General features: G+C 37.0%; 1 protein-coding gene across 5 annotated transcripts; it reads right to left on the minus strand.

Annotated features, from left to right (window-relative positions):
- Positions 1-132: 132 nt before the first annotated feature.
- Positions 133-27,958, minus strand: ide (insulin-degrading enzyme). Of its 5 annotated transcripts, none has more exons than XM_016230142.1 (26): positions 27,879-27,958; positions 27,599-27,739; positions 23,753-23,913; positions 21,447-21,654; positions 20,216-20,385; positions 19,457-19,579; positions 18,949-19,061; positions 18,052-18,214; positions 17,788-17,880; positions 17,611-17,702; positions 13,857-13,937; positions 13,232-13,335; positions 11,258-11,360; positions 10,817-10,939; positions 10,617-10,699; positions 8,942-9,086; positions 6,697-6,807; positions 5,885-6,005; positions 5,711-5,802; positions 5,319-5,430; positions 4,295-4,462; positions 3,585-3,857; positions 3,426-3,487; positions 2,503-2,575; positions 2,350-2,417; positions 133-840 (listed from the first exon to the last, which is right to left on the minus strand). In XM_016230142.1, the coding sequence occupies exons 2-26, from the start codon at positions 27,631-27,633 to the stop codon at positions 745-747; spliced, it is 2,973 nt and encodes a 990-aa protein (XP_016085628.1). In that variant the 5' UTR covers positions 27,634-27,739; positions 27,879-27,958; the 3' UTR covers positions 133-744. The 5 variants fall into 5 exon arrangements, with proteins under 5 accessions (XP_016085628.1, XP_016085627.1, XP_016085625.1 ...); XM_016230141.1 differs by lacking the exon at positions 8,942-9,086 and adding an exon at positions 8,439-8,583 and having other exon boundaries at positions 23,753-23,937; XM_016230139.1 differs by having other exon boundaries at positions 23,753-23,937.
- Positions 27,959-27,971: the final 13 nt, after the last annotated feature.

The raw sequence follows: 27,971 nt of genomic DNA on the forward strand, positions 1-27,971 counted from the left end.
AACATTCTTATGTGAGGTTTTCACAAACGATTTACATAATTGTATTTCTATTATGACACTGAGTTTAGGTCAGGGTTTCAGGTATATTATGAATCGTTTAAGGACAAAGTAACTTAAATAAGCAAATGAAAATGATATTAAAATTGTTTATTATGATATTTCGTCAACTGCAAATAAAATCAAAGTCCATCAAGTTAACCACCTTGCATTTGCAACACTATCCTTAAAGATAAAACTCTGCCAAACATGCACAGAAACTAAAAACAACTCAAAGCAAATAGATTAAATTAAACTTTTAAAAAAGTGCCAGAAAACCTGATCACTGATTAAAACCATCTTAAGGTCAGTTATTTCATTTCAAGAGAGACTTGTCTTGATTAATTACACAACAGCCTCTCCAAACGGTTTCTCGTGTTTTTGCTTAACAGTGGTGTAAATGAAATGAAACAGCATTTTGAAATTAAACCGAACATTGAGTGTGTCGTCGTTGCCAGCGAGTGATTCCTATATTATATAGGGATACAAATTTCCTGTCAGAAGCAACGTGAAACAAACATTGTATGTTTTCTATGTATATAAGAGATATCAGGTGTGCGTGTCTGACGCAGAGCACAACTAAAAATGTTGCAAGCGGCTCCATCGTGGCCTTGCCTGCTTACACACACACACAAACGCGCACACACACACAGACAACGGTGTTACTGGCTCCATATTTGGGCGTCTCTGACAATCCCATGATGCTGATCACAGTTTGGCAGCCATGAAATTGATGTGAGGTTTGGCGAGAGGGAACAGCGGCAGACTCCTTTTGAATTCAGTCATATCCAGAACCAATGATGGCTGAAACACACAACACAAAGCAACACAATGAGTGATTTGTTGTTGTTGTGGTTTTTTTTTTTTTTTTTTAAGAAAATGCGAGTAGTGCTCCGATTGCATACGAAATGCATCTTTGGAATTTAAAGTAATCTAGAAGTTCACCCCCGAAATTAAAATAAATACAAGTGTCATTTACTCAGCCACATGTCATTCCAAACCTGTTGTCTCTATACGGAACAAAAAGATGTTTAGCAGAACGTCCAAGCTGCTTTTTTCCCCCACAAAATAAAAGCACTGTGACTCAGAGCCAAATAAATGAGTTCATACAAAAATAAACACACTTTCATCATTAACTCACCTTCATTTCGTTCCAATCCTGTATGCCTTTCTTTTTTTTTTTTTTTGGGAAACAAAATTTGAGAAATATTTATGTCCACACAATGGAAGTCAGCTGGGTCTAAAATAGTTTGGACCCCAACATTCTTCATTTACATTTCTCTCCAAAGTGAAAATTGACATTTTCTCAGCCTCGTGTCGTTGCAAATCAAACATGCTTTCATCTTACTGATTGTGCAATCCAAATAATTTGAAGCCATATGATTGTATTGTGATGAACAGACTTCAATTTAAATTATGAAAAAATTAAAATTATATTAAAGCAGCCATGATTTTCAGTTCTTTCAGAATTTATATACTATAGCATATTATTATTTTTAATTAGTATTTTCAGTTTTAATTTTAATTAAGGTTTTAGTCATTTTAGTATGTGGTTTTGAAATGATTAGTTTCTTATTTTTAGCTTTATGTAGCTTCCCCCACCCCCCTCTAAAATGTATATTTTATTTCAGCTTTATTTCAATTACTGAAGAGTTTAATAACAACAGCATCACAAAGCTATTAAATGGCTTCAGAATATTTGAAATATAGGTCACATGGACAACTTTTACGGTTCTTTTATGCCGTTTTTCGAGCTTGACCGTCACGGTCCCCATTCACTTTCAAAACACACAACACAAAACAACACAATGAGTTATTTGTTCTTGTTGTGGTTTTTTTTTTTTTTTTTTAAGAAAATGCGAGTAGTGCTTGGCCATGGAAAATCACCACAATGAGCATATCGTTTGAAAGTTAGCGGGCACATAATGTTAATGACAGTAAAATAAATAGAATTACAGTAAAAACAATAATATTGTGAAATTACAAGTTAATCATCACTTTAATATTTTGTCAAATGTAATGTATTCCAGTGATGGCAAAACTGTATTTTCAGCATCAATACACCAGCTTTTAGTGTCACATGATCCTTCAGAAATCATTCTAATACGCTAATTTGCAGCTCAAACTATCAATGTTGCATTTTTTTAAATATAAAAACGTGAGATTATATAATTTCTTTAACTTTAAAAATCCCACTGAACCCACACTTTTGAACTGTGGAGTACAATCATCTGACATTTGGACAGTTTTCTTGAATTATTTATATTGGCAAAAATGCTTATCACAAACTGTACATATACATCTATGCAGTACCTGAGGAAGTGAAGGGGCAGGAGCCAGATTGACATCATTTTGAGCAGGAAACTCTCCAACCAGTGGACCTGCAGGAAAAACATGGTAAAAATAAATGAATGTGCCCTGCTCAGTAAAATCTGAATGTTTCAACCTTACGGTGTCAGTACTCACAGGAGTCCATCTCTCTAGACAGCACATGCACAGACACTTTGTGTCTTCTAGGGGCATCAATGGCCAACAAGTCCTGGAGAGAACAGACATGACGATTAAACCCCATGACAACATGAGGAATTGAATTTTTGGGAAATCTAAAGATAAAATTATCCGTTTTTGCAAGCCAGTTTAAAATTAGGCACTCAAAAACTACTTATACACACTCAATGTGCTCTGTTTTATAACTAAAAAACAATGTTAATAATATCAAATATTTAATATATATTTTTAATAGAAGTAATAAAAGTAATGAAAATCTCGGTAACACTTTAGTATAGGGACCAATTCTCACTATTAACTAGTTGGTTACTAGCATGCCTATTTTATTAACATATTGGCCGCTTATAATAAAGCACATATTCTGCATGACCATATTCTACATCCCTAATCCTACCCAATACCTAAACTTAACTACCTATTAAGAAATAGCAAATTAGGAGTTTGAGGCAAAAGTCGTAATTAATGGTTTGTTAATAGTGAGAATTGAACCTTAAAATAAAGCGAGACCAATATCTCCCTCCAACCTGACAGAATGTTTAAGCATGTAACAGACAGCAATGGCCTCACTGAAATATTTGCATATGCCGTTGAGATTGGTCCTTTTTGCATGCATTTGCATACTGAATAGTGATTGGTCTATTTATCATGCATCTGCTTTTACAAGGCAAAGACTGTGTACATTGTGTGCAGACTCTCATCCATCATGAAAATATGTGCGTTTTATGAAAATGTCATTACCACTGAACCAAAGCCTAAATCCGAACTTTTATTTTGCTGCAAGCATGGACATTTTCTTCAGGATATGCAAATCTAGTTATGATTATGCTGCAAGAAACAGCATCCGTTTCAGTGTGTGACAACGTATTCGGATCATTACCAACCCTGTAAAACTGCATAATATGTTCCTTTGTCAGTGTCTTCAGGTAAGCCACTTCAATATTATCTAGATCAGACAAAGAAAATCAAAGTCAGTGATTTTAAAACTTCAGATACTTGATGCTAACATGAGTTCATTTCAAAAGCTGATCGGTGACTCTCACCCCTGTCGAAGTTGTACTGTTGGGAGAAGATTTCTCCCCAGTACTTGGCGCATTCGGCCGCCAGCTTCTTGGGTTTGTCAAGACGGCGAATAGCCAGTGCCTGGATGTGTTTCTGAAACGCTTCCTCTCCCATCTCCTCCACACTCTTCTCCATCGTCTTGAGGAAGGCCTCCACCCGAGACTCCAGGTAGTGAGGAGCTTTTTCAGACTGGATGATGAAACGCAGTCCCTGCACTCCATTGGCCCTGCGGGGGCCGCTGAACACAATGTAACCTGGTTGGACAGACACAGAGAAAGAGAGAAATGTTCTTAAGAGCAGTGGGAGTGAAAGTCTGAACAGAAATACTTGGTCCAATCGTCACATTGATAGACAACAAGAGAGAAAATTGTATTTCCACAGACAACAGAGCATTTCTCCTGAGTGTGTGTGTGTGTTACCCAGCTGTTCTTTGGTGCGTAGCGTGTTGAAGCATGGCTCAGAGATGATTTGACAGAAGAGCTCCAGCAGCATGTTCTCATGGGTGTTCTGCATGTCAGTCTGATAGTAAATCTCGATTCCACTGTTATTATGAACCTCATTCCTCTGCTGGTAAACATACCAACCACCTGATAACCACAGAGAACTGGACTTAAGCACAAGAACCATGACAAACGAGAGAAAATTGTATTTCCACAGACAACAGAGCATTTCTCCTGAGTGTGTGTGTTACCCAGCTGTTCTTTGGTGCGTAGCGTGTTGAAGCATGGCTCAGAGATGATTTGACAGAAGAGCTCCAGCAGCATGTTCTCATGGGTGTTCTGCATGTCAGTCTGATAGTAAATCTCGATTCCACTGTTATTATGAACCTCATTCCTCTGCTGGTAAACATACCAACCACCTGATAACCACAGAGAACTGGACTTAAGCACAAGAACCATGACAAACACACACAAAATGAATACAAATATCATAGACCTCAAATTATACAATGATGGTCTTAATACCATCTTATTTTCTTCATTCCTATGAAGACGTATTGATGGCATAACATACTATAAAATGTATTAAAACCCCCCACATAACGTGAATATAAAATGTTAAACTTAAGTATTTTTCTTAATATTTTTTAAAGTCACAAACTGGTATGAAAGTTTAAGTTTAGATTTTGTTTAGACTGTGAAAAGTCTGAAGGCTCTTTCATTATTACATTTTTATTAGAACCTGTATATTAAAAAAATGGTCAAGGCAGTAATTTTATGATTTAGGATGCATTCAATTGATCAAAATTGACATGTCACAAAAGATTTATTTCAAATACTATTTTTTCTATTAATTTAAGAAAAAATAAGCAGCACAACTGATTTCTCTATTGATAAATGCTTTTTAAGCATCAAATCAGCATATTAGAATGATCTCTGAAGGATCATGTGACACTGAAGAGTGGAGTAATGATGCTGAAAATTCAGCTTGGCATCACAGGAATAAATTCCAATTTAAAATCAATTCCAATAGAAACATTTTAATTTCAATTGTAATATTTCACAATATTTCTGTTTTTACTGTATTTTGATCAAAAATGCAGCCTTGGTAAACACTTTTTTTCAGCTACACAATTTTTACCAACCCCAAACTTTTGAACAGTGGTGTATATTGTATGTAAGGATACAGAGCTCAAAGTTGGAGAAAAGCTGAAGGAAAGACTGTGTAAGTCCAGCTCAGATGTTGCATAGGTGTTTGTGGTGCTAAGCACTTACCGTCAGGTACCTGCACTTCTCTGTAGCGAATGAGCTGACTCGGCAGGAGGGGTTTAGTGTGAGTGTGCTCAATGAGAGTGTCCTCCAACATTTGCATCATGCCCAGAGCAGACTGGAGACAACAGACAGTTAGACAGACTGCACTGCTCACATTACACAACATGATCTTGAAAGCAAAATCTAACATTATGTTTTGTCAACTTGTGAGCTAATTCAATGAATTACCAATTTACAAAAGAACAAAATTCAGAGATTCATCAAGCATATCCCAAAACATACATTAGACAGCAAACAGTACGGTTCATTTATTTTAAAAGGAATAGTTTCAACCTGTCTGGAGACAGACCTGCCTTTTCTGTATGTCTTCAAGGAAAAATGTTTTTCATACAAACCTGTTTGGTGATGTTGCCATGCAGCAGGGCTTCAATGTGTAACCGTGACAACAGCTGCGGTATGAACGCCTTCAGACGAGGTAACGTCACATCTGAGAAACACAGTCACAGCATGAACACACATGCAGGAGACCACTACACTCGCTTTCACAAAACAATGAAAGAGCATCGCACCATCTAAAGCGTCTCGAAGCTCGTCTTTGGTCCAGGCCACCTCAGTCATGAGCAGCCGCAGGTAATACATGGCATGCTGGTGAGGCTGCTCAGCACGGAAATTATTCAGAGACCTCGTGTACTGAAAAACACACAAATTTAATTTAGATAACACAGTTACAGAGCACATTTTCTCATGGACACAGATCCGAAAATGCCAAAAGTCTGACTAGCAGGCATAAATCTACAGATATTTCTGCTAATGACGCATCAATTTCACCAACCGAAAAAAATCATTCAGCGTTTCAACTGCAGAAATACAGCTTGTAATTACCAAAGCTCATTAGTTATCTAGAAAAAGTAACTAGAGAAAAGCATTTTGCCAAATACATGCATTGTATTAGATATTTAATTTAATCTGTTAGCGTGCCTGAATGCATGTTTGATTAATGGTGGCTGTAATAACTTTCTTGATAGACTTAAATGTTTATAAACAACAAACTGGAGTAGAACTGCCTCGTGTGCAATTTAAATCTACAACTTTTTTTAATGAGTGTCATGAGGGGTTTATTATTAAATTGATTATTAAACAAACTTTCGGTTTCCCCAAAATGAAAAAAAAAAACTAAAATTAAAAAAGAAAACCTTTCATTTGGTTTTAGGTGTAAAAACATGGTGAAATGTGTTACGAGGAGCTGAAAACACAAATTAGCCAAAATAAATTACAGGTGAACTTCTGTGGAAATCTACAGAGAATCCTGCAAGTATAGATTTGCGCCAATAATGGTGTCATCTGTTATTGTAAAAGTATCTTGTGTGTTTGTCTCTCTCACCGCTTCCTTAATGATATCAAAGCGCTTCTCATCGATCTCAAACATGGCCATTTTCTCGATGATCTTCTTCAGCAGGATGTGTTGTTTGTCATTATAACCCTTGACTGACAGCTGACACACAAAGATACATTGATTAATTTTGAGAATGAGTGAGAAGAACAAAATTGGCTCAAGGACTGACTTCCATTATTCATGGTCTTTGAAATTTGTTAGAATGGAAGACAAACATACACAAATTCAGCACAGATGCATTGAGTTACTGCAGAACAGACTAAAAACATTTAAAGTTACACTTTAAAGGTTTCATCTTCAGACAACCATCAATGCAGTGCATTTAGATTGTGATGATGAATGTGTGTGTGCAAGCAGTAAGTGAATCACACAGCAGGTTACGAGCAGCCCAGCTTTGCCACGTCATCCCAATATCAGTCAGCCTGTTTACACCTGCTATTAACATCTATCTTGGCTGATCCCATCCTGTGATGGGGAAGCTACTTTAGACTACCCATTAAGGAAAGACAATCCATGTACTAGTTAAATTTTGGCTATTTACCTTTAAAAGGTCTTCAAAAAAAATTTTTTTCTCCTGCACCGAGCTAAAAATTCAGTAGAACTTAAATACAAACATTATACTTTTGTTCCTATCTATATTATGAAGGCTTTTACCTTTTCACTTGAACCTGGCTTTATCCAATGTTCAGATTTCTGTTCTGGAAATGTATACCAATTAATGCATATTTAATTAGATAATACCTAATTTACATATTTAAACAACATTCAGAAAACTTGTAATACAATACAGCTGACAGAAAAAAAATAGCTACACTTTAAGAGACGAACCAAACTACTATACAACTAATATAAATGTGTTTTTGCGATTAGAGCAATATTTATCTGGCACAAAAAATCTAAATGTGTCTGTACAAGTTTAATGTGGTCACCCTAACTGAACACCACAAATATTAGTCAGACTAATGGGATTCCTCTGAACAGCAGTAAACACTTGGACTAGTCTGGATGGAAGTCTTAAAGTGCAGAGTTAGTTAATTAGATCGACAGTGCTTTAACTCAACCATCACAAACTTTACATTAAAGCCTTTCCTTTGAAGAAGCCAAACATGCCAACATTAACCACTGCTTTAAGATACAGCCCAAAAGATGTGGAAAGTGTCTTTAAAAATGGGTCACTATTTTATTTTCTCCTTTCTGACCTTCAGCATAAGATTTGTGTGAACAAGGGTTTAAACGATTGGTCAAAAACATGGACATTTGATGTTACTAACATTTAAACATGGTTCGTCTAGAAATGTCCATTTTAATATATGCAAGCGCAAAATAAAAAAGGACTACAGCAGAGGGAATCAACTCAATTTCCTCTGTTCTTCCACAAATCTTCCAAACGAATGCAAGAGTATTGAAATATAGCGCCACAAGTCATATGGACTGACTTTAAGGTGTTTTGTCATTGTGCTTGACAAGCATTTATTCTCTTTTTTCGGTTTGGTTCTTTTGGGCGTGTATCTTTAAAACCACCTAAACCCAACACAAAATACAATAACCCTTTTCAAAATATTCTAGCAGACAGATTAGACATATTTTGAAGGTATAACATCCCATTATTTTGCCGAAAGCAGCAGAATTTAACAGACAAGTGACCCTGCACACTCATAAGCCTCAAGCTCCGCCCTTCACCCAAAGCCCCACCCCTTTCAAAAGGGGGCGGGGTTAATTACCATACTTACAAGGATGGCATTCATTCCTGACGCTATGCCATAGACCAACCCTGCCAGGCGGGCTGCATATGTATACTCTCTCAAATCATCCTTCAACAACCTGAGAAACAGGTAAGTCATGTTGCAGTGCAGCGGGTCTGCATATAGGTAGCGACTAGCAGGATGGGAAAAAAAAAGAAAAGGGGAAAAAAAGTACAAATGGAGTGATTTTTCTATGGAAGGGTCATGACAAAAAAGGAAACAGGTTGAGAGGGACCACAGACAGAGTATGAATATGCAGCCTCGGCTCCGGCGACTATCTAAAGCTAGTCTACTTCAACATCCGGAAAAACAACACTAAAAGAATGAGAAGAGTTTTTAGCTGTGTAAAGGCCACAAACAAAGATTTGGGGTTACAACCGCAAGGACAGCAACCACTGGTAGTCATTTGTTTGTGTGTGAAGTTGGACTGTCGTCCTCACAGGAGGAGCATGTTGGGAAACAGTGGCATGGGGAAATATTAGGATACTTACATACATCCCATAGACGGTATTTTGAAGGTCATAGTTCAGGCCAGCTAGCTCGGCTGCATATGCATACTCGTTCAGGGAATCCTTGAGCAGCTCAAGGTACAAATACGCCATGTTACAATGCAACGGGTCCACGTACGCAAACGGGCTGTGGAAAAAACGCATGTGATAAACCCGGTCACTTGTAACTTTAGTACGAAGGGTCGATCTCTGAAAAATGTTATTGTAGTTTCTTAATGGTTTCGAGTAGTTAAACAGTTAGTTAACAGGTTAACAGGATAAAAAAAAATAAAAATCAGTATTTCTATAACTTTAAAATGAGGTTAGTTGGTCTACAGCAAAACACTTCACTGTTGGGAGGGGAAGAAAAAGTATCAGTAAAACCTGTAAACTAGTAAAAAAAATTTCGGGTGAATCTCATGACACCTGTCAAAACAAGTCCAGATCATCTCACATTAAAATCATTTCTAATTTAATCATTACATTTTCATTAAATCTGTGAATAATATTTTGCAGATTTAAAAAAATCTTATTTAAAAAAACCCTACTACTAATTATTAATATTATGCAATAGGGGTGCTCTGATTGATCGGCTACCGATCACTATCGGCCGATAATAGCTTTGGGATGTTTGATCGGCTGTCTCTATAATGGCCGATCTCAAAAAAATGATCTCAAGCTGATGACGTGTGTCTGCCGTGCGAGGTTTGGCACGACATGCAGCGGCACCGTCTCAGTCTGGCACGGGTGAAATAATTATAATGCTGAAGGTGAGGTACAATTCATATAAGTCATTTGAAATTTTTCACAAATAGCGCGAGTGAATGACCGCACACTCTCTCTTCCCTCTCAAAATGCGCAAATGGCTTCAAATCACATCTGCACTATAAGCGAGCTGCACAGTTGACAGGAATTATCACTTGCACATTCGAGGCAGTGTTGCATCATCACTAAAGTTTATGAACTGCATTTCTTTTTAATTCTTGCCAGTGTTTAAACCATTCAGCGCTCGCATGCTCTCCTGGAGACTGAGCGCTCATGCACACTCAAAGCGCGCACACATAACGCCAGGTTCACACATTCTCCATTTGCAGTGCGTATGCGGTGAGTATTTTTTTCCACACTCGTGTTAATGGATTTTAAAACATTCACACGGCACATAGTCGCGGTACGGCAGTGCGTTCCATGAGTGGTGCGCCTGCTGCAGTGCAGAGATCGTTTCCGCTGCACGCGCTGAATTAAAGTGACAGCGCATTGTTCGCTGTAAATATGAAAACGAAAATGTAGTAATTACACCATAAACGCATATATAATTAAAGTTTGCTGTGTTTCAGTCAACACATATGGCTTGTTGGCTAGGTTTAAAGGAAAAGAGCACTTTTAGATAAACAAGGCAATAATAGATGGCACTCGTGGAGGTAGGAAAAAAAAAAGTTCTTTATGAACCACAGGACTGCTTGTAATAATTCAGGCCCTGAATAAGTGTCTAAAAATCCTGATTGGAGTATTACTATAATTCCACATGATAAAAATAAGGCTTTAAAAAGACCGGTATCGGTGATCGTATCGGCAGATACTGCTTTCTGTGATCGGCCTCAAAAATCCTGATCGGAGCACCCCTATTATGAAAAAACAAATGGACAATCCCTACTATGTACAGTTTTTATGCTGAACATACCTGAAAAACTCAAAGTTTAAACAAGCCTTGGGTAGGAAAAATTTGTCATCTTGTTTGAACCAAACTTTGCTCATTGCTGTGTCCTAAAAAGAAAAAGAAAAAAGATTCAGGAAGAAATAAAAGAATGTTTGAGAGGCTTTCAGTAATTCATGTAAAATTACTCCTAGTGCAAATTATACAAAATAGTTTTAACAACACACCTTTATCAAAGTTGGGACAGATGGGGAATCCTTTTCTAGAGGATAAATCTCAAAGTTTGTCGGGATGAATTCATTCTTCATTGGCAGTTTGAACTTTCCATTGAGGTCTGCATTTTGCCATTTCTGAAATAAAAAAAAGAAAAGGAAACCAACGATTTGGTTTACAGTAAACCAGAGTCTGCTAGAGTAGAGTTTATAGCATTTTTACAAAAATCATCAATCTGACTTGCTTATTTCAGAGCTCAGCACAAGGCTAGTCCCCTTTGATCAAATATACAATGCTCATAATACATGGATCCTCCCTACACCCTTTTAGTTTCCGGTCCAGACCATTTAACACTAGTCTAAATTCTGAATGAAAATGAAGATAAGGTTTCTGTGCATACTTTGAACAGGAAAGAACAAAAAAATCAAACATGACCAAAACAAAATGTGTCTCACCTTAATAGCATCATCAGTAATCGCTTCCTGTTTGTACTGCGTGCCGTACCACTCCTCAGTCCGGTCTGTCTGCCCTTCAAACGATTTAGAGACAACAGCGACCCTAAAAGAAATAAAAGTGAAGCCAAAAGAATTGCAAGATCACTGCACCAGACACAGCATGACACAGTCCATTTCTCACAACTCCCTTGAGGAAAAAAGGCCATACAATTAAGCTTTTATCAGATCTCTGCCTCAGTAAATAGATGGGGAATTATGGTCATTACATCAATCAAAGGTTCGAGTCTCCCGGAGCTTCTCAATCTGCCGTGCAGGGCTTTAGATCAATGCACCATTTCTGGACATTTTAGACCGTCCTGATCAATAGAGAACTTTTGGAAAAATTACGTGATATTCTGGACTCCCCTGCATCAATCAACTACATAAGAGCCCAGAATAGGTTCGGTCTAAAAACCTGAACACTCTTTCCAGAAGTAGTCTAAATCACACAAGGTTACCAGCAGGATACAGCAGTTCCAGACCATTTACCCACTGCCTGATGCTTAGTGCACACAAAAACAGCAAGTGCTTTCTCAATCTGTCAAGCTTTAATTTAATTGGTGCTACAAAATTTCCAGCACTGAGAGCATAGATTTTTATTCAGTTCTACAGGAAAAAGTGGAAGTGTTGTTTACAAGGTACTGGGTTTCTACAGTGCACACTTCTGAGGAAGAAGAACTACTTGGTGGATTTGGCAACGTTTATGAAAAAACAGGATACAAGTCAAAATGTCATTTCAAATTCTGATAAACCCACTGCTAAATGTCACAATAACTGTGCTTGGTCATTTTAAATATGGTACAGATGGTCTCTAGCTGTCCAAGTTGGCAGTTCTTGGCCAGAAAAGGCTAGATCAGATTTTCACAGATAGCCAGAAGTCTGGCTATGTGAGACTTTGGTCATCTAGTGTTGCAGAGCTTTTAGCAAGGTCAGTGGTGTAGTCAATCACACAAGAGGTATGACAAGCAGTAAATCACCAGATCTGAAGGCAAAGTCTTGATCTGAACGGTTTGGAAATACTAAGACAAAATTAAATACAGCAACCCTACAAGTACTTCCATCCCAAAAACAACAAGAGTAGCAATGGTATGGGGTTGAGATGCAGTTCAAACAGAGACAAATGCTCTTTTAAAGCTGGAAAGGAAATTTTATTTGAAAGCCTTCGTCACACTGGTGAGAATCAGAAGTGGGATTCTTTCAAACACAGCAAGAAAATCCAGTGAAAAAAAAAAAAAAAAATCTTCAAAAACAGATAAAAAGGAATAAGCAATCTGAGCCCAGTTTGGCCCCGAGCAGCACTATATTAAAGAAGCTGAAATGTGCTTTGCACGGGTTCAAATATGAAGCTCCTTCAGAAGGTTTTTGAAGAGAGTGATATGTCTGTTAAACTAATCTCATCCTGAGGTGAAACTAAATATCTTTCAGATCGATCCACAACAACATTTATCAGGGGTAACACAAACCACAGTGTTTTGGTTTAATATATGGGATTAGCAATTTGAAAAAGAAAAGGAAAAAAAAAAAAAACACCACCAATATTAAATAAATTATTCAGAATGCTTTTTTTCCACAGGTTACATATACACACTAGGGATGTGCATCTCCATAACTGAGGCTGATGCGATAGACATCTCGATGCATAGCCGATGATACAATACATTAAAAATACATATAAAGCAGCTACTGATGTGATACGGTTCACCCATATTACGATGCAGTGCGATCTGATTTCGATTTGATTCAACAATGCGATTCAATGCAATGGGAAAAAAAAGCTACGCAATATACAGTATATATACACACATAAATAATTTAAAATATGTTAAAAAATTATGCATTGTGATACAAATACCAACTTGTATCCGATGCACACTCTTAAATCGATGCACTTATGTGCATGTTACAAAAATGAAAGACCACCTTGTGTGTGCTCACCTGACATTCTCTGGTCTCAGTTTATCAAGCACCATCTCGATCAAGTCTGGCCTGAACTCCTCCAGCAAGTATTCAGCAGCCAAGACTTCCTCCAGCGGATAGTACTGATACACAGAGAAATGGGCATTATATTCAGAAATATTCTTATCTTCTATATCTTTTGCTCTCAAAGAATATCTGATCTTTTCATAGCCTTCGAAAGCTTTTCAGTGTTAAAATGTATTTTATGGCATCATACAATACAATGCACTCAACCTTACATTTCTAAAGTGACCAATGAGCCAGAAGCAATATACACAGTGATTAACATCATTCTTGACTAATTTTGTGAACTTTTGGTGGTTTAAAATAATCAGTGTAGAAAAATGCAAAACAGCCATTTGTCTTTAATTCTCGAGCCAAGTTACACAATACTGATCAGTTGGTGTAATAATGCATACTGTTCCAAACACTAGTTTTGAAGTAAACAGAATGCAGCGTGCTGTTGTATGCAGTACACAAACACAAAATAATTCAAATGAAACACTGGCTATGATCTCCTGACAAAACACTGAGCAGCACCCTGATGACACAAGCAACTGTAACCATGGTGACAACCTTTTAAAGTCTTTAATGAGACACCTACATGCAGCAGTCCAGCCACTTTAGACGTGTATCCACGAGGACGTTCCTTATCCTTAAATCTGAAAGCCACAGTGTTCAAATCCTGCAAAAACAAAATGTAGAGACAAATCAGTGATGTCCTAACCACCAAGTCTCATTGTCAGTAGCACTGTATGAAAATTCACCTGGGCCTGTATTCACAAAACATCTTAAGACTAAAAGTAGCTCATTTTTCTCAAATCTCGCCGATTTAGGAGAAAAAACTTAAAAATAATGGGCGTGTCGGTCCTAAATTTAGGACTCCTACATTTTTGTTCGAAGAGTATTTCACAAAGCATTTTAGCGCTAAAATTAGCTCCTAAATCTGTGAAACGTTAGGAGTAGTGAAAAGGACTCCTAAGTCACTAAGACCAAATCTGAACTATCCTAAAACGGCTGTTGCCAGCAATCTACCTCGGAATATTAACATTTTAGAAACATTAGATGATAATGAGATTTTAAAAAGGTATGCTTTGGTTTGGAGGTTATCCCAACTCCAAATTTTTTATTATATCCTTAATACATAGCTGTTCACGTGTCCAGTTTTTCTTTTATGTTTGCATGTCTTACTATCAGCCATGATTATTCTACTCTGCTAATTAAAAGGCTGTTTATATGCATATTACCAAAATTTTATTAGTTGCAGAAAAAAAATTTTAGTGGCCGATCAAACAAATGAAGTGGCGAAATCACGGAGTTAGTGACGGACAAATCGTTAACGGCTGGTCTGTGGTAATATAGAATAGTACATCGGGCAGGACATCCATATGCTCACCTAACATTCATCGACCTCAAATATGGCTTATCATCTGAAATAGAAATATGTATGTAGTAGCAACTTTACATGGCAGCTCAATCTAATGTTATCTTTTGTATCTGTAAAGACTACGTTTATTCGTGTGCACTCAGAATAACAACGAAATGCTGCGCTTTTTTAAAATAATGAAAGCAAACAGGATGCGCTTTCTGCCATCTCGGACTCTGTGAACTTGAGCACGTCACTTCGAAACTCCGTGTATGCTTGCCTTATTACAGACATGAAAAATATATCTATAGAGAGTGAAACTTCTAAATGAACCAATTCAAATAGAAAACAAATATTCTCAGATTATGTAATACGTATGAAACATGCATACAGGTGCATACTTCGGAGATGACAGTCAGTGTCAGTGTCGCCGACTTCATCTCTTAAACCGAAAACAGAAAGCACTAGTGTAACAATAAATTAAAATGTTAATGCAGTGTACTTGCTGTTTTTCCCCAACACATTCATAATTATTATATTTGCCGGTGCGCTGTGGCAAGCCTTTTTTGCGTGCGCTTGAACGCTTATTAGGCTATGTAGGCAATTAAAGGCTCATTATTATGGTTTATATGGTTTATTAATAAAAGTGTGACTAATAGTCGACTAACGCTTAAAAATGAACGACGACTAGTCGACCAGAAAAATCTTTAGTCGATTATGTAATTATGAACGCGATATAACAGTAATCTACGGCTCTGAGTATTAAATGCCGCTCCATCTGAAAGCACGTGATGGAGATTTACTATTCACAGAACCGGCTTTACTGACGAGATGCGCATGACAATCACATGTGATTTATCGTGCAGCCCTAAGTAGTGCTAGGCAGTATACCGGTTCATACCGAATACCGGTGTTTATTTTTGTTATGATATGAATTTTTTAAATACCGCAATACGGAATGTCGCTTAAACAATGTTCGAAACGCGACACTGTTTGAAAGGGGTCCGTTTTCACTGTTGCACTGTGGTGAGGGAACAGCTGTATGTGTTACTAAGCGTGAACGTTCCGAAACTGAAGCTGTAGAACTAATAGAACGTGATGACACAGAAGAACTCATCCACAATATCCACACTGACCACCACAAATATCCACCACCCCCTGCCATCAGCTCCCGCATCTCACACACACGAACGCGACTTTAGCACTAGATTTAGCAACTTTCAGACCCTTTTAGCGGCTTTTTTTCCATAGAATATTCATACTGACTGTAACGAAAGGGTCTACCAGTGAGTGGCGCAGGTGTCACACATTAGCATTTACTCCACCGGCCTCACTCCGTTCCCACGGCTCTCGGCCCCGCACCTCTCGTCACACTGACAAACCTAGCAACTTTTTTGGATAAACCTTAGCTATGGTTCAGTTTGAACCAATTCAAATAGAAAACAAATATTCTCAGATTATGTAATACGTATGAAACATGCATACAGGTGCATACTTCGGAGATGACAGTCAGTGTCAGTGTCGCCGACTTCATCTCTTAAACCGAAAACAGAAAGCACTAGTGTAACAATAAATTAAAATGTTAATGCAGTGTACTTGCTGTTTTTCCCCAACACATTCATAATTATTATATTTGCCGGTGCGCTGTGGCAAGCCTTTTTTGCGTGCGCTTGAACGCTTATTAGGCTATGTAGGCAATTAAAGGCTCATTATGATTTATTAATAAAAGTGAGACTAATAGTCGACTAATGCTTAAAATGAACGACTACTAGTCGATCAGAAACATCTTTAGGCGAGGGCAGCCCTAATGCATATTGACTAATTGTTTACGAGAAGCATAAGAGGCTGACAATTAGCTGAATATCAAGCCTACTTGTTTAATTAGTGACACTTAGCCTGCATTTTAAAATCTTTATTTGAATGTGGCAACATAATATTGCGCGCTACAATATTTCTATGAATAAATCTCCGACAGAGACTATCAGCCAATCACTGTGTGCATAGCTAGTAAATATGCTGCCATCATCCATAGAAACAAGGTCAACCCCGCCCTTACTCTTAGCTTAAGACTTCTGTCTATTCCTTAGTAAAAGTTTGTCTCAGCGGCTTTGTGAATAGATTTTAAGAGAAAACTAAATGTTAATGCAGTGTACTTGCTGTTTTTCCCCAACACATTCATAATTATTATATTTGCCGGTGCGCTGTGGCAAGCCTTTTTTGCGTGCGCTTGAACGCTTATTAGGCTATGTAGGCAATTAAAGGCTCATTATGATTTATTAATAAAAGTGCGACTAATAGTCGACTAATGCTTAAAATGAACGACTACTAGTCGATCAGAAAAATCTTTAGGCGAGGGCAGCCCTAATGCATATTGACTAATTGTTTACGAGAAGCATAAGAGGCTGACAATTAGCTGAATATCAAGCCTACTTGTTTAATTAGTGACACTTAGCCTGCATTTTAAAATCTTTATTTGAATGTGGCAACATAATATTGCGCGCTACAATATTTCTATGAATAAATCTCCGACAGAGACTATCAGCCAATCACTGTGTGCATAGCTAGTAAATATGCTGCCATCATCCATAGAAACAAGGTCAACCCCGCCCTTACTCTTAGCTTAAGACTTCTGTCTATTCCTTAGTAAAAGTTTGTCTCAGCGGCTTTGTGAATAGATTTTAAGAGAAAACTCTTAAAAGGTTTACTGCCATTTACGAGAACTCTTAGTGGTAAGATAAAATGTTTTGTGAATACGGGCCCTGGTGTTTATCATAGACTAGGGTTTGTGAATACTAAACTATCTTGTTCCAAACCTCTATTTCGTGATTTGATTCAGTGTACAGCTCTACTTTTGATTTATTCTCCCAAATTTTGACGAATTCCATGACATTCTGGGTTACACAGTAAATTCCATTTTTTTTCTGAATGGAATTCATAAATCTTTCCACATTTTCTGCATTGCAGGATTCTACTTTAACAAGCATGTTCATACCTTACACTCCTGAAAGACCCACTCTTGAGGGCCCTCTGTCCGCAGCTTCTGAACATACTGGAACATGTGGAAGATGATATCCTCGACATGCACTGGAGATACAGGAAATACAGCTCAAGCCATCAAAAACATACTGGCCAGCACCAAAACACACACAAAAACACTCCAGGTCCTTACACAGCCCCTCTTCTGTCAAGTCCACATTAATAATGAAGAACATGAATCCTTTTGCTCCTTCTTTCTGGCCTCCGACTAGTGTGTTTACCCATCCTGAGAAGACAAGAGTGCATCCATGAATCCATGGACACAATGCATGGTTGAGATCGGAAATATATGGATCCTTATATTTTACCTTAAATCTAAGCAAATGATCTTTAATTTTTCACACGTTTTTATCATTTGGCCACTCAAAGAAAAAGCTTTCCTGACAAACTCTCTCACCTTTAGCTTTGAGCTCAGACAGAAGACTCCCTGGACCCTCATGTCCAATCAGATGGCCCAGATAATGACCTGGATTTGATTTGTAGTGCTTCTGCAGGTCTGGGATAGGGAAGGTCACATACAAGTTTCTAATGTCCTTGATAGGCACAACTTTATAAAATTGCTGTGGGAGAAGAAACAAGAAAAATTGATGATTGAATCAGACAATAAGAAAACACAGTAGCAGAGAACATTCCTTAAAAGAAAAGGAAATTATGTGCTGCAAACTTGGGTTTAATGCAGTAGAATTAGTCATTTACAAACTCAGTGGTCATTAACTACTTTACACTACTGTTTGGGTTCAGTAAGAAATTTATATTTTAATTTGGCCAAAATACATTAAATTGATCACAAATGACAGTAAAAACATTTATAATCTTTATTACATTTTAACTGCTGTTCTTTTGAACATTCTATTCAACAAAGAATCCTGATAAATATTAAGCAGCACAGCTGTTTTCAACAATGATAGTAATAAGAAATGTTTATTGAGTGCTAAATCATCACATTAGAATGATTTCTGAAGCATCATGTAACACTGAAGACTGGAGTAAAGATGAAAATTCAGCTTTGCCATAACAGAAATAATTTGCATTTTAAAATCTTAAAATATAAATAGAAAACAGTTCTTTCTATTGTAATATTTCACGATATTACCATTTTACTGTATTTTTTTTATTAAATAAATGCACCTTTGCTTAGCAGAAAACACTCCTTTGAAAAACATTACATTTTACTGACCTCAAACTTTGAACAGTAGTGTATAATACCAAAGGTTCAGTTCTGATGAAGCATTTCCATTAGATGTCTCTAACAAGGAGCAGGTTTAGGGTGCATGACTGGAGGTTTAGATCTTACCCTCAGGTGTTCTTCCTGGAAAGGGTGTGATGGGAATTCTGGGACAGGGACGTTCTTGTTCTCGACCTCTCCAAAAAGCTTCACCACCATAGATGTCAAATCATCCAGCGACTCTACAAAAAAAAAAAATTATAAAATGTGAGCGTTAAACTCAAACCGAAACCTTCATCTCTGCACCCTTCAGAATACATACTACAAACTATGATTCATTCAACAGAATGACAAACAACAAGGCAGATTTGATAAAAGATTCAGCATCAGACTGAAACCTAAGTGAGAAATCTTCCGTGCTTTGAATGGACCTCACAGATCATTGCGTTTACGGTTAGCTACATTTAAGAACGAATATCTGAGCCTGTTTGTTGCAGAATTCTGCATTTACTTTTTTTTTTAAACAGAATGAACAGGAAAAGCTTGCAGATTGAAAAGTGGAAATGTTCTTCATCCACTAGCAAGTGTAAAACGTAAGAAATCAATTTAAGGTTGGTTTATGTGGCCAATGACTGACCTCTGCCCAGCACACACAATCCCATAAGGTTGGAGGAATAGTAGGTGGAGTGAAACTTGAGCAGCTCCTCACGGATATCAATGCCCTGTTGAGATGGCCTTGTCTCAAGGGTTAACTTATTGCCTTAACAAAAAGAGACAAATCACAAAAAAATTATTGGAGAACAACCAGCACTGATAAGAACATAAAGGACAGTCAATGGGCACTTGGCAGTTTGTGAAGGCAGCTTTAAATTCACAGAGCTCACATATGGCTACAGACCTGCCAGAATTAAACTGTGAAGAAACATTTGGAAAAAGTGATATTCTGTCATGCAAATAACAGTTAAGAATGTTAACTTTTGCTGCAAAAAAAAACTTTAACATATACATCTATCAGAATGCATTTTATTTTTTGAATGCACATCTGTTTTTCTCTAAATGGTTCTGATTAAAATGAGGGTAAAGGACAGAACAAATCACTTTTGTGATCAGAACAAATCACTTTTTTTAAGTGCAAGCAAGCCTTATATAACTCAAGGCCGCCACCATCTGGCTATTATGGGCAGAGATAAATCTTCTCAAAGAAGATTAGACTAAATTGATCTAGACATTATCCTCTAGCTTTCTACTGTCCTTCACTGAGAAGGAAGTATAGATAACATTTATGGCACCCCATGATGGGAAAAAGGCATGTTTCAAAAGATCTTAGGTCTACAAACAGAGATAATGGGAAAGTATCTACATGAAAGATTAAATCAGCCGTGAAGCATTTCCATACCAGTGCCAAATTTGCTAAAAGGATGTTTAGGGTTCCCAGTGGCTTTCTCCAACTGAAACAGCCGCCATGCGTCATTCATGAGATTCTTCTCATGTTCTGAATCCACTGCGTTCACCTCTCGGTCCTTACAGCTCTCATCAAACAGTGGACAGAGAAAGAACTGGGCAAATCTATGAGACAATGTCAGTCAAACACCATTTAATGCACTGTTTAGATAAAGCTTGTTTAAACAATCAATGTCAGCCTACAGCTGCAAAACACTACTTGTTCCTGTTAAAAGTCATTTGCATAAAATCAGAAATTACAAACATCCAAATTGACACGAGCAACTGCCATGCAAATTAAATGTACACATCGAGTGTAACACTGCTGCAAGTAACATGGTGGTCTGCACGGTTTACGATAAATATGCAAGGGACAAAATACCTAAAATATGGAATAGGGTCAAAATATTTATTTAAAATAAAATACACCCTTTCACAGCCTTTATGAGTTGCCATAATCCCACTATAATTTGACATTAAACAAATGGCAAGCTTAAGTGCGCCAACAAACTAGAGTTTAAGATGCATCAAAGCTCAAATGAATCCAATGACTTCAACAAGGATTATGTATTGCAAAACATGCAATGCAGTTTGCAAAAGTGACATTCTGCATTGCAAACCACGGTTAGGAATATTCACTTTTGCTACACAACACATTTACATATTCATCTGCTGACCAATGAGAATTTTAGAGAGGCGGGTACAGGTGTGCTTTAAGAAATCCAATTTGCTATGTCCGATTGATTTCCAGTGGTCGCTGATGTCCGATTACCCCACAGCTTTTTCAACACCCTCAAAATGCATCCTACACATTCCTACCTGTCAAACACTCACTAAGTGCTTTCTTAAGTGTCCAGTCTGATATGTTTGCAAAATTCTGAGTCATGACCCAGTTTTTGGAGATTAATAATGAATCATTCAAATGTTTCAATGAGCAGGTGGTGTTCTGGGGCACAGAAGCAGATGGGCTCAGGGGGAAACTCTTCTCTCTATATCCCAGCAACCCGATTCCTCCTGGACATGTAACTCCACACCGAAAGGCATCGTGACACCTGAAGGTCTAAACCCTGTTCACCTTTTCATAAGTTCAAACAGTGCACACATCACTCTTCAGCATCTAAAACAGACCAGCATTCCAGATGGCTCTTTAATAATTCACCAATTGCTCTTTTTTTGGATTAATTTACCTGTCCAAAGCCCCTTGTAGATGCTCATGGGATACATCAAAGTAGTAATTGGTGTGCTCTCCACTGGTGAAGGCATTGGAGCTGCCGGCGTGCTCACTCAAAAACTGGCTGTACTCGTTCTCTTTGGGGTACTTCTCGGTTCCCAGAAACAGCATGTGCTCACAGAAGTGGGCCAGTCCTGAAATGTTCTCGGGATCTGACAAAGAACCTGCAGGATAGTAAGAGAAGAAAAGCAGGAGATTAAGTAGCGCAAGAAAATACTGACAGTTTGACAAACTTGTAAACCGAGCTGACTCCACTGGATGACGACAGATTCAGGCATATTCAAGATCCTCATGCTTAAATCCTTAGTTACACAAAGGTCTGCACGGTTTGCTACAGTACTAAAGGCATTAGAACACTTAAACAACCAGCTCTACCATAATATATTAGTCAGACAGATGGGTCTCCCAAGTCTTTGGAGCAAGGGTTCTCAACTCCAGCCCTCAAATCCCACTTTCCTGCAGAGTTTAGCTCCAACCTTGATCAAATTCACCTGCCTGTAACTTTCTAGTGATCCTGGAGGAAATGCTTGCAAAACCAAGTTACTCAATTCAATAGGACAATTTTAATTAGAATCAGTATTTCGACTCAGTCAAAAAACTAATTCATGCTACACAAGCAGAACAAATTTGCACAAATCCCCTGTAAAACATTGTTACATTGAAATAATCAATGATATAAACAAATTATTTTTGTTTTTCATTAATAAGGGCCACTAATAGCATTGTGTCACTGTTTAAATGACCGAATCAGTTTGTTGAGCCGGTCCTTTGGTCCTTTTAAGATCTGAAAACTAATTGGAATAGTGTTCAGCATGAACAAAGCCTTAGAAAAGAAAGAAAGAACTCAGATGTGATTCTTGTCGTATTATCAAAAGGCTCTTTTAAAGTGTAATAAGTGAGCATTAAAGAAACACAATGACATTTTTATATCTAATCCACATGTCTACTTACACCATTTCAACATTTCATTCAATGGACTTTTTCTTCTTCTTAACCTCCTGCTTTCTCAAGTGTTTGGGTTGTTGAAAGATGCAATTTCGGGCATTACTTAAGCCCCCCCATAAGTCTGTGCTGACCAGTGTTGGGGGTAATATATTACAAGTAACGTGAGTTACGTAATCAGATTACTTTTTTCAAGTAACTAGTAAAGTAACGCATTACTTTTTAATTTACAAGAGAATATCGGAGTTACTTTTTTTTTCCAATTTATTGATTGACAGCTCTCCTGTCCCCATGTTGAGAGAAATCAGAAGATGTTACTGTAGTTCTAAAATAAATATGAATATGCATTAATTCATCTCACTCACAAAAAAAAAACACAGATTCAGTATTCCTCGAAATGAATAAAAATAATGCAACTCAGAATAAATGTTAAACAACACAAATATCCTTTATGTATTTAATCCCATTCTATTAACCAATGTCTTTGCTTCTGATCTTCGATGATCCAGTTCAACCGTACTAATAAGCACAAATTACTCGAGACAAACATTTGTGTCTTTGTTTATTGCTGAAGTGTGTTGAAATGTCTTCTTCTGCATTCTAGTGTACGGACGTAAATTTACTTTCCCTTCATCCTGAGGCTTATTCATTTAACTTTTGGTGTGAAAAGGCTTTTATATTTGCCAAAATATAACTTTTTTATTTTAAAAACAAACAAGCAAGCCCTGTCCATATTTAAAAAGTAACGCAAAAGTAACGTAACGCATTACTTTCCATAAAAAGTAACTAAGTAACGTAATTAGTTACTTTTTTAGGGAGTAACGCAATATTGTAATGCATTACTTTTAAAAGTAACTTTCCCCAACACTGGTGCTGACACACTGGGTGGTGCTCCAGCTATTATTCAAATTAATTGTTTAAAGTAAATTTTTTTTTCTTAAATAAAGGGCTGAAAAGATGCAACGTGACACAAGGAAGCCTTCAATGACTTGTACAGAGTGGTCTGTTCAGAAACAAAATTATTCAAAACTCTCGTGGGCTTTGAGTTTCTCTCTGCAACAAAGACACAAAACCAGGACAAGGGCATGCCGACAAGGTCTGGACTATTAAAAGTTGCTTTTAGTGAAGTGGAAAGCTACAGAGAGAGACAGAGACCACCCAATCAATTCCGTTAAAACGTAGTTATTGATGGCCAATAATGAAGATGTCCTTCAGGTTAGTAATAAATAACCTGCATTAAAATAGAAGGGATCAGAAAGCAGTAAGTAGAGAGATATATGCAGAATGGAGCAAACAATAAAGAAAACTCTTTCCATTTACCTATGTGGACATCCAGTGCGGCTGATGATTTGTCAGTGGTGGGGTCACTGATGAGAACGGCTTTCAGCCCATTTGTAAACTCGAGTCCTCGATACTCCCGTTTGTCTTCTGGAGAGCGATTGATATCACTCACTACCCTCTTTACAGCCGGATCACTCATTCTGATGGACAGAGTTGAAATACGTCTGGATAAACAAAAGATAAAGTTAAGAGGCCAGGCTAGGGCTGGACAATAATTCAATATCAATATGTATCGCGATATAATTCTTTTCAATAACGGTGATATGAGTTTTAAACACATTTCCGATATTTCGATATACATTACCAGTTTCCCATACATTGATTTATTTGTGGCGTTTGACTTCGTTGAATAAACATGAGCACTGCACGTTTCCAAATCAAAACGCGGCGCGGGTGTTTTATATGAATGTATCTCTGAAGGGAACCGACTGTCTTCAGAAAAGTTTCGATGACATTATCATTTTATCTGATAAAGTAGCGTTCATGAGCGGAGCTGCTTTGATTACAGCCATTACTGGAGAAACTGCTAGTTCTACCGCTCTCAAAGCGCCTCCTGCTGGCAGACAATCAGTTTGCATTTTCAATAAGCCCGTCTCCAGCAACATGTTTTTGTTGTTGTTCTTTTTTTTCTGCAGCAACTCCGAGCACTTTTCCATATTCTTTATCCTGGCTGAAGCACATTTGTTTCAATCTATAACAATAATCAGCCACCCTACATTACAGTCAAAGGTTTTTGAACTGTAAGATTTATGTTTTTTTTAAGAATTCTCTTCTGCTCACCAAGTCTGCATTTATTTGATCCAAAGTACAGCAAAAACAGTAAAATTTTGAAATATTTTCTATTTGAATATTTTGTAAAATGTAATTTATTCCTGTGATCAAAGCTAAATTTTAAGCAGTCATTACTCCAGTCTTCAGTGTCACATGATCCTTCAGAAATCATTCTAATATGCTGATTTGCTGATTATTAATATACAGTTGAGTTTTTTTTCAGGATTCTTTGATGAACAGAAAGATCCAAAGATCAGCATTTATCTGAAATAAAAAGCTTTTGTAACATTATACCATTCAAAAGCTTGGAGTCAGTATGATTTCTTTCTTTCGGGAAATAAATTATAGAAATTAATAATTTTATTTAGCAAGGATGCTTTCAATTTTAAGACATTTATAATGTTACAAAAGATTTCTATTTCAGATAAATGCTGTTCTTCTGAACTTTCTATCCATCAAAGAAACCTGAAAAAAATTCTACTCGGCTGTTTTCAACATAATAATAAATTATTTTTGAGCAGCAAATCAGCATATTAGAATGATTTCTGAAGGATTATGTGACACTGAAGACTGGAGTAATGCTGCTAAAAAATATAGCTTTGAAATCACAGGAATAAATTACATTTTAAAATATTTCCAAATAGAAAAGATATTTGAAATAGTAAAATTATTTCAAAATTTTACTGTTTTTACTGTATTTTGGATCAAATGAATGCAGGCTTGGTGAGCAGAAGAGAATTCTTTAAAAACAATAAAAATCTTACTGTTCAAAAACTTTTGACTGGTATGTTAGAAGATATTAATAATTAATAAGGTGAGTCTGAGATGTTTATTTGACAGTGATTTCACATTTCTTGTTTGTATGAAAGCTAAATACAAATAAAAGGTGAACATTAATTTATTTGTGCTGGTTTTTTTTCTAAAGTATTATATGGGTTTATATTAGGGATGCACGATATATCGGCCACCATATCGGTATCGGCCCATATCGGCTCATTTTTTCTGTTATCGGTATCGGCCTGATAAGAAAATTTGGCCGATATCTTAAAGCCGATAAATAATGCATTATTTCCTTCAGAGACACTTCAGATGCGCGCTGTTCGTTTGCAGCCTTTTGTGCAATTGTACATTGTAATATTGTGTTTATTTGATGTATATCTGATTTATCTCATATAGAATGCGATTGGTTAAGTTAAAAGAGCGCTTCAGTTTACCAGTGATCATCTTTAGCTCAGCACACGCAGCTCAAACAGCAGTGCACAACATTAATAACTATGATTGGGAATGTCGTGTATATAACATTCTAATGAGAACATTATCATAATAAAACGTTGTGAATTCTTTGGGTTTAGTTGCCGTGTTTCAGCGCGTTGTTATGGGAAGAGCGCATCCACAACAGGATCACACATTCTGACTATAGCACGCAATAACTGCATCATTTTGAACATATATAAATTGTAATATTATGTTTATGTTGTATTAATATTAATCTCAGGATGCATTTCCTTGAGTTAAATAAGCTGCCAGCAAAACGCTTCAGTTTACCGTGTTCATTCAGCTCTTCAGCTTCAGCACGCGCAGCTCAACGGCTGCTATTTAAAACAGTGGTATTAATTTGTTACTTTTTCAAAATCATTGATACATTATTAATAACAACAACCACTTGTATTTTTCTCTTATTATTTTCATCAACAATATGGTTTAGTAATTAAAATCATTTAATTATTGTCCGTGCAGAGGCTATTCCGTTTTATTGATCTATGGCGCATTCATTTTGATTCTTTACACGTGTAATGATGTCCAGTGACTTGTTTGCATTATTTATGCATAATTTTATTTATTTGTAAGACTTTTTTATGACTAAATTTGGTAATGGGAGAGTAAAAATATTTTTAAAACGTACACCGTTCAAACTAGGCTGCTTATGTTGAAGTGTTTGGGATGTGGCTTTTAATGATGAGACCTTTTTTGTAATCAGGCTCTCAAAAAGTATATAACAATTTGGATATAGATTTATCGGCCAACATATCGGTTATCGGCTTTCAAAAATAAAGAATAATCGGTTATCGGTATCGGCCAAAATTTTCATATCGGTGCATCCCTAGTTTATATGAGGTGTCAGACTTGGCAAATTCATTTTTCATAAGTTTGTATGCACAGACATCTGTTGTGGGCATTCTTGGCAGTTTTTACAAGGCTTTTTTAAATAGTGTTCATATCGATATCGGAATTATATTGTATCGACCGAAATTAAGAAATATATTGTGATATAAATTTTGCCCATATCGTCCAGCCCTAGGCCAGGCATTATCAAACAAACTCTTAATGAATGACTTCCTGCTGGGAGGAATTTCAATGGGCAGACAAACTCCACATGTCAAGCAAATTTCACAATCAGTCAGACATACAGAAACCATCTAGATCAGAATGTGAATTAAGACGTCATTTAGTTTAAAATGTTACACTTTAATTAAAATTAGGCTCAGTCCGTTAAATTAGTTGAAGTGCTAGATTTAGTTTGAAAGCATTACCTTAGCCTAACTGTACTCTAAGTGTACGTTTAGTCTATTAGCTTACTTGAAACTTAAGTTCAGTTGAGACTAAACTTGCACTTGAACTAAACCACTAATGTAGCTGCATTAGTGGTTTAGTTCAAGTGCATGTTTAGTCTCAGTTTAAGCGAAATTGTCTTGGTTGAAGTATACATTTAGACCGATTAGTTTAAGAGTAAATTGAGATTAGGTTGTAGATTGTGTCACGTTACTTTAGTTTAAGTGATTTAGTTATGCGTATGTTCAGTTTAAGTCGAACTTAAATGTAAACAGTCCAGCCGTCTTTCAGCGTTTTTCGTGGGCCTTTAAGTTTTAAATTGACTTACTGTTGAGTTACATTAAAAACAAACGAGAAATTGAACGGACTCAAACACTTTCAGAATTTAAACAAAAAAATATGTTGGAACATTATGAAATACTGTGTCATGAGCTAATGCTATCGCCAGCGAATCGGGCCGCCGCTGAACGAACACAACAAACAAAACACATATTTGACACTTACCTAATAGCTCGAATGAAAACAGTGGTTAATATCATAAAAGCGGAAGAAAACTCGCTGTAAGGGCCCACCGGCTAGCACATTTCTGCATACTTCAGTACTGGATAACAAAACTCTGCCGAAGCCGTCAGGACGCCATGATTTCTGCAGACAAAACCAATCAAACTCGGATCAGCCGCGGGCCGCTTGTTGATTAATTTACATGTAATATGAGATATTAACCATTACATATATGTATACACTCACGTGGAACATATATTGTTATCAAAAATGTTTGAAATACCCATTTGTTTCGCTGAAGTGGTTGGAATTGCTTAGTCACGCCTTGCCGACGCTTGACGTTACGAAACAGGCCACGCCCACATCCAGGTTTAGT

Source organism: Sinocyclocheilus grahami, unplaced genomic scaffold (genome assembly GCF_001515645.1).
Source record: "Sinocyclocheilus grahami isolate Dianchi unplaced genomic scaffold, SAMN03320097.WGS_v1.1 scaffold363.1, whole genome shotgun sequence".
Lineage (NCBI taxonomy): Eukaryota > Metazoa > Chordata > Actinopteri > Cypriniformes > Cyprinidae > Sinocyclocheilus > Sinocyclocheilus grahami.

Excerpts from the sequence above, each read along its gene's own strand:
- ide (XM_016230141.1), bottom strand. The coding sequence starts at position 27,633 with ATGATATTAACCACTGTTTTCATTCGAGCTATTAG. Across the intron at positions 13,938-17,610 it reads GGGTCTTTCAGGAGTGTAAG|GATTTGAACACTGTGGCTTT; the intron begins GTATGAACATGC and ends TTGTTTTTGCAG. Across the intron at positions 10,700-10,816 it reads CTGTCCCAACTTTGATAAAG|GACACAGCAATGAGCAAAGT; the intron begins GTGTGTTGTTAA and ends TTTTCTTTTTAG.